Below are 7,492 nucleotides of genomic sequence, written 5' to 3'. Positions count from 1 at the left end.
AAAGATTCTCCTGTGGATGGAAATGCATTTGAAGTCCTTGGTGTGAAAAACCTTGAGGAAGTAGCACCTGTGCCGATTAGTGACTTATCAATGAGAAAAGTTTACAGTTGGCACACTTGGTTAGTGAATTCCTTTAATTGCAGCAATTTGGAGCTAGAAGCAGATGAGTATCTGAGAGCTAGGCCAGCCTGGTCTACATGACCACTTCCAGGCCAGCCAGGGCTACATAATGAAGTGCTGTTTCAAAAGAAAGCTATTGTGAAGGGCCCTTGCTGCTCTTGCAGAAGACCAGAGTTGATTCCCCAGCACTTGAGTCTGGCAGTTGACACATTCCTTAACTCCATATCCAGGGTTTCCCACTACCTCTTCTGGAACCTATGAGTGCCTGCTCCTTGCATACACACAAAGACACACAAAAATATATAGAAATAAAACTGAGTCTTAAGATTGTTTTTCATAAAATATACCTGTGAAACTGCATTTTTCTGTGTTTCAAATAAAAAACAAACAAACAACTGCTGAAATGAAGACACAAAATCCTATGATCTGTAGTAGAGAAGATGAAAATAAGGACTCCCAGAAATGTTAAATATCCAAAAGGCTCTGCTGGCAGCATCGTTTCCTTTTGGAAACCAGTTCTTTCTTTTTTTATTCAGCTTACATGCAATTAGTTAACAATATCTGCAGTGAATCAAAACTTTCAAAACCTCCAGGTACTCCCATGATAGATATGGATTGTTATAATCCACACAAGCACAGTCACCACAGAAGGCTACACAATATCTAAGCATGTACAGAGATTCTGACATGGAAATGTTTGGTGAGAATTGCTGACATACTGTCCTCTGGACTCAAGGATGTTGTGACCTGGACCAGAAGGACAGATTTGTGCTTAGATGCTGCTGCCAGGATACCAGGCTACAGAACTGGGTGCAAGGTGGGAAAGCAGGACCCTAGGAATCCCCCACACCCAGGAATTAATCTCTTCAAGACCCACCCCATCAGGTCTACGTCACTACCTTTGGGAAAATCTAAGAGTAGCCAATCAGCATCAGCCACATCAGGGTTATAAAGTGAAGAGATACCAGTCCCGATTGAGATTCCATTCATCTCTGAAGATGAGGAACCCTGGACCCTGCATCCTCCCCCTCCTCTTGTGGGTGGCCATAGACCTGACCCAGTATTGTGCAGGTGGGTGCTGGGCCTGGAGGGATTGGCCTTTTAGGGGGCAAGATGGCACTTGAAATTCTCATCTCTGCATCTTCTCCCTTGCATAGCCTGACCCTCCCTGATCCCCTAGCTGGAGGACCCCTGACCCTCTCCTGCATCCACAAGACACACCACCACCCCTGCTCTGCTCCCTACCAACCTGCTCTGGGTCCAGGCTGAAGAGTCAGGGTCTCAATGTGCACCACCCACAGGCTCACACTGGCTGCAGACTTTCAACATTGTGATTACGGAACCTGGCATGTCGGAACCCCAGTTCATCCAGGTCGGCTATGTAGACTCCATACAGTTTCAGGGATTCGACAGCAAAGCAGTGTCGGCAAGGATGCAACCTCGGGCTGCTTGGATGGAGCAGGAGCCACCTGAATATTGGGAGAAGCAGACAGCACAAATCTTGAGCTTGTCACGGACAGGAGAAAGAGTGCTTAAATTCATAGTAACAGAAAATGGACTCAGGAAGAAAGGTGAGTTATCTCAGGTCTGAAGTGACAACTTCTCAGCGCCCTCCTGGTCTGGTCCAATAAGCTCCACTCTAGTTCCCCAAGTCAGAGATTCAGCCATTATCAAAGGGACCCCTGGAGACCTGTGACCCCAGAGAACCATAGTCTGTGACCTGGTTATGGGTTTAGCTGGGGATAAAATCCTGGGAGGGGGAGAAGCCTCACAATGACCAGAGGCTGAATGGGGGTGGGGCAGATTATCACACCCTGCAGGAAGTGTTTGGCTGCAATGTGGCGAATGATGGGAGCTTCCTTGGCGGTCAATACCGGCTCGCATACCATGGCTATGATTACATCATCCTGAATGAGGACCTGAACTCTTGGACTGCAAAGGGCAAGGCAGCTGAAAAACTTAAGACAGACTGGGAGAATGGAGACCTGGCAGAAAGCTGGAGGACTTACCTGCTAGGGGAGTGCGTAGAAAGGCTTTTTAGATGCCTGGACCTTGGAAGGAAGACTTTGCTGCACTCTGGTAAGTGAGGCCCTTGCCAACCCCTTCTGCTTTGTGAAATTAGAGCTCTTGTCTCCTTCTCAGCGGGGAGCAGGTGGAATACTTACACTGTCTTGCATCAAAGGAGAAAGAGAGCTTCTCAGTTTCCTGACTGAACATGAGAGAAGGACTCTAGAGGATTCACCCTTCTCCCGGGACAGTTCAGTGTGTGGACTAAGCAGTGGTTCCCTGCCATCTGCATTGTGTATCACGGCTTCTCTCAGGCCTGCTCACTGTCCATGCACAATGGACACTGAATGTCTGACTCCAGGGTTGCTAAGTCCCTTAGGCCCACTCTGCAGTCAGAATCAGAAGTCTATTTGCCTAGCGGGAGACCCAAACTCTCCTGCTCTGTGTTGCCTCATGGTTATTATAAAATATTTCAAGGAACAGATCATCCTGATCCTGAGTTTAGGCTTCTGTGTGGACTCTGCTCCCTCCCTCACCCAAGTCTCCCATCCTTTCCAGGGATGGCCCTATGAGCACTGCGCAGTTACCAGGAGGAATGCAAAATACCTGAATTTTCCAATTGTTCCCCTCAGATGCCCCCAAAACACATGTGACCCACCAAGTAAGACCTGAAGGGAATGTCACCCTGAGGTGCTGGGCCCTAGGCTTCTATCCAGCTGACATTACCCTGACCTGGCAGAGGGATGGGAACAACCACACCGAGGACATGGAGCTGCCAGACACCAGGCCGGCAGGGGATGGAACCTTCCAGAAGTGGGCAGCTGTGGTGGTGCCTTCTGGAGAAGAACTGAGATACACGTGTCATGTGCACCATGTAGGGTTACCTGAGCCTCTCACTCTGAAATGGGGTAAGGAGTGGGTGTGAGCACACACTCTGCTGTCAGGAAAAGTGTGAGGTCTTTGAAGAAACAGAGCAGGATCAGGGTTGAGAGTTAGGGTCAGACTCCTCACTCTTCCTTCCTTTCCCTCATCAGAACCTCCACAAACCATCCCCATCATGGGAATTCTCATCGGCCTGGTTCTTGGAACTTTGTTGGTGGGAACTGTGGTGATTTTTCTGGTGTGGAAGAAATAAAGGTAAGAAAGGGGTGGGGCCCGAGTACTTGTCCCCTTTGAGATCTCAAGACCAATCTATAAATGTACACTGCCTGACTCATTAAAGGAAAGATGTATCCACACAGGTGCTAGGACCTTTAAATAATAGATCCACTGCCCTCTTGATGGAGGTGATGGAGACCTGATTCTGATTCCCCACAGGCAGATGTCACAAAAAAAAAATTTCCTGCTGAGAACAGACCTACAGAAGGCCAGTTGGTCTTTTTCACCTACAATCTTCCATTGTGTTTTCTCCTCAGTCCATGAAGCTACAGTCACACTTCTAGAAACTTCCTAGGGTTTGACTAGGAGATTCTTCCACTCCCACAATTTTACTGCTTCCTCAGTCTCTCACTGGCCATGTTCTTCCCACAGGTGGGAAGGAGGCATCCATACTTCTGTTGCCAGTAGTTAAGCGAGAGTTGGTTCCTGAGACCCTTGCAGTAGGGAAGGCAGGTACCCATGTGGTGATCACGCATTTTCTGGGTTTTTTTTTTTTTTTTTTGAGACAGTTTCTCTGTATAGCCCTGGCTGCCCTGGAACTCACTCTGTAGACCAGGCTGGCCTGGAACTCAGAAATCCACCTGCCTCTGCCTCCCAAGTGCTAGGATTAAAGGTGTGCGCCACCACCGCCTGGCTGCTCGCATATTTTCTCTCTGGGCCCTACTGCTATGGGCTCTTGACAGGTCTTATTCTGTACTGCCACAGGCATGGACAGTACCCAGGGATCTGATGCATCTCTCCCAGTAGGATGGGAAGTACTCAGAGAACATATTCCTGAGCTAGGAAAGTTGCTAGATTGGAAATGTTGTTAGTATAGATGCCTGTTTGGTATCATGGTTTAACAATCACCAATCAGAATTTGTTCTTCATTATTTCTTTCTAAAGTGTGAGATACCTACCTTGTTTGACTTCAAAAGCTCCTGACCTTTCTTTCAATGGCTGGCATCCATGTCCAGGTCTCCGTTTCCTGTCAGTATGACATAAGGAAGTGAGTTCAGCCCAGACCTGAGCATGTCTCTCCTCCACATTGGCCTGTGTGTCTTCTACAGTCATTTATCCTGACCCCAGAGTGGCAGTCTTGGGAGATCTTCATCAGAGACCAACCGTTAGTTTCCAATGAACTATAAATTTATTCTTCCTTCTTGAACATGAGGATTTTTGGTAAATTTTTTTACGGTGAATTCTTCCCATGGTTTACTTAGTGAGTAAACCTGATCAAAGCAAGATGAGTAAAATATTAACCTTGTCTTAAAATAATGAATAATGGAAATTCGTTATTTTGGTCTTCTCCATCTTTTTCTAGGTTCCTCTCTTTCTATTCCACCTCATATTTAAATCTGTTAATTTCTTTTCCTAATAAACTTGAACTTTGCTTCATACTGGTTGTCTTTAAGTTCTTTTCTTTCCAAGTCAAGAATCTCATCTCCGCTTAAGTAGAGGTTTCTTGTAATTGACACTTTTATTTCCTCAGATGATGAGCTAAGATGAGAGCTAGACCCAAGCTGTGCATATACATGGCTTGGACTGAGCATAGAGTGTGTCCTCCTCTGTTCTAACTATACCTAGGCCTAGACCTGGAAGCTTCCAGTCTCCATACAATCCAAGCTGACTGATTCAATGCGGCTTTTCTCAGCTTCTGCCTGAATTGCTTTGTTGGCTTCATACTAACTTTGGCATCTGTTCTAATCCTCTGGCTCCTTCTTATTCTCTGGGTAGTTCTGTCTTCACCTGTAATGACATTGTTCCTGCTGGCCACAAAGGAGTCTCTAAAACAGTGTTGGCCGAGTTGCTTGGCTATCACTAAGCTGCTCTTTTGGTTTGCATGTTACCTACCTTCCTCCCCCTTCACTTCTAAAACTGTCCTTGTAAGCCTGCAGTACACACACCACATTCCACACCACACTTTTCTCTCTGGCTGCTGTTCTCATGAGAGTTGGGCGTATCCTACTTCTGACTTGTTCTATCAAATCTTTCTTTAATTATCATTTGGTCTGGCCCACAATTAGATGTCACTTTCAAGCATGGTTACTTACTGCTACAAACTAACCTTTCCTTCATTATTAGGGATTAAATGTGTATACTAAGGGTGTGTCTGCATTCCAGCCAGATTATGTCTTTGGATATGATCCCTCACCAGAGTAGCCATGTTTCTGGATTAAAATTCCTCAAGTCCTGACACATGCAGCATGGAGCTATCTCTACATCAGACTGGGACCGCCACAGCTCCTGCTGGCCACAAAGGAGTCTCTGAAACACTGTTGGTCAGGTTGCTTGACTATCACTGAGCTGCTCTTTTGCTTTGCAGGTTACCTATGATCCTTCCCCTTCATTATCTGAAGATCCACACACTGGTTTATTTTATTTTCATGGTTGTTTTATCTGCATGTATGCTTGTCTGTGTAATACTTGTATGCCTAGTGCCCAAGAGTATCACAAAAGGGACTCAGGTCCCCTGGAACTGGGGTTACAGACAGCTGGGAACTATCATGGAGACATTAAAAACCAAATGCACACAATTCACATATCAAATGACTCCCAAGAAGAAGGAAGGAGAGGTCCTGGATCCTGAAAAGGCTTGTTCCAGCATTGTAGGGGAGCACCAGGACAGAGAAGTAGGAGGGGGTTGATAGGAGAATGGGCAGAGGGAAGAGGGCTTAGGGAACTTATGGGGAGAAGGGAACCAGGAAAGGGAAAATCATTTGGAATGTAGACATATTGTAAACAAATATATATATTACCAAATGCAAGTTCTCTGGAATAACAACCAGTGTTCTTACAAGTACCAAGTGCTCCTAACAGCTGAACACTATTTCTTGCCCCTTTAATTGTGTGTGTGTGTGTGTGTGTGTGTGTGTTGTGTTGTGTATATATCTCCCTCTGGTTATGTGTATATGTGTAAGGGAGAAAAAGAAAGAAAGAGACAGAGAGAGGAGAGAGAAAGATGGGAGATGAGTGTGTGTGCACAGGGATATAGTGCATATGGATGGCAGAAGAAGGAAGTGGAGTCCAAGGAGCTGGCATTTCAGACAGTTGTAAACTGCCTTATTAAACATGCTGAGACCCAAACTCAGACAGATACTCAGGAGCTACTCTTCACCGGTGAACCATATCTCTGACTCCTTGTGTAGCTTTTCTAACACTTTCCAATAGGGGTGAAAGACACAGCACTTGTATAAGAGAAAGATTAGCTTCAGGAAACTAGGCATTACTGCAACTTTCCTCCTCACCCAGACCAAATATTTGGCATAGAATCCTGGGAATAGTGTCTGTGTACAAGTTTCTTTTACCAGAATTCTGTCCACCTAGTCCTGTTCATAACCCCTGCTGAGTCCCAGCATAGGGGCCAATACGTCAGTAATTCTCAATCAGTTCATGGAAAGATGTCCATACATGCTTAGGGTTTATGAAGATCTCAATGATAAATATGCTCCTGTGTACTGTATCAGTTTATATTGATTGTGGTAGAAACTGGAAGTTTTACAACATTTACTTTACTGAAGACAATATCAAATAACTGCAATCGGAGGGCAAAAAGTGTGACTCAGGAACCCAGGGCCATCATTATAGTTATTCTTGGCTGTTGATAGTACATCAGAAATTAACTGAATCGACAGAAGACTAGGTACACTTGTGAGGTATTTGTTTGATTGTTTTCTTTTTTTAAAGATTTTATTTATTTATTTATTATATGTAAGCACACTGTAGTTGTCTTCAGAGAGTCCAGAAGAGGACATCAAATTTCAGTACAGATGGTTGTAAGCCACCATGTAGTTGCTGGGATTTGAACTCAGGACCTTCAGAACAGCAGTCAATACTGCTGAGCCATCTCTCCAGCCCTCTTGCTTGTTTTCTTCTCCTCCTCCTCCCCTTCCTTTTGCCTTTTCTTCCTCTTCTTCCTCTTCCTCCTCCTTCAACTCCTCTTCCTCCTCCTTCAACTCCTCTTCCTCCTCCTTCAACTCCTCTTCCTCCTCCTTCAACTCCTCTTCCTCCTCCTTCTCCTCTACTTCTTTTTCTTCTTACTCTTCATTAAATTTTGATGTAGAAAGACCCAATTTTTATTTATTTATTGATTCATTGTAAATTTTACATCATGTACCCCAATCATCTCCCCATCCCTCCATACCCACCCTCTGCCCTTGCAACCTCTCCCTCCCAAAAGAAAAAGGGGGAAAGAATCTCATTGTGGAAACTGTAGTGTGTCACAATG

General features: G+C 45.2%; 1 protein-coding gene across 2 annotated transcripts; it reads left to right on the top strand.

The window, feature by feature from the left end:
* Positions 1–1,118: 1,118 nt before the first annotated feature.
* Positions 1,119–3,262, top strand: LOC127669782 (class I histocompatibility antigen, Gogo-A*0501 alpha chain-like). Of its 2 annotated transcripts, none has more exons than XM_052163991.1 (5): positions 1,119–1,191; positions 1,422–1,691; positions 1,924–2,199; positions 2,760–3,035; positions 3,162–3,262. In XM_052163991.1, exons 1-5 carry the CDS (start codon positions 1,119–1,121, stop codon positions 3,260–3,262), a joined length of 996 nt encoding a protein of 331 aa, XP_052019951.1. The 2 variants fall into 2 exon arrangements, with proteins under 2 accessions (XP_052019951.1, XP_052019953.1); XM_052163993.1 differs by having other exon boundaries at positions 1,119–1,195; positions 1,552–1,691.
* Positions 3,263–7,492: the final 4,230 nt, after the last annotated feature.

The sequence above is a fragment of the Apodemus sylvaticus genome, chromosome 19 (genome assembly GCF_947179515.1).
Source record: "Apodemus sylvaticus chromosome 19, mApoSyl1.1, whole genome shotgun sequence".
NCBI lineage: Eukaryota > Metazoa > Chordata > Mammalia > Rodentia > Muridae > Apodemus > Apodemus sylvaticus.
Note: the sequence above shows the minus strand (reverse complement) of the source record. Positions and strands in the feature narration are given on the sequence as shown.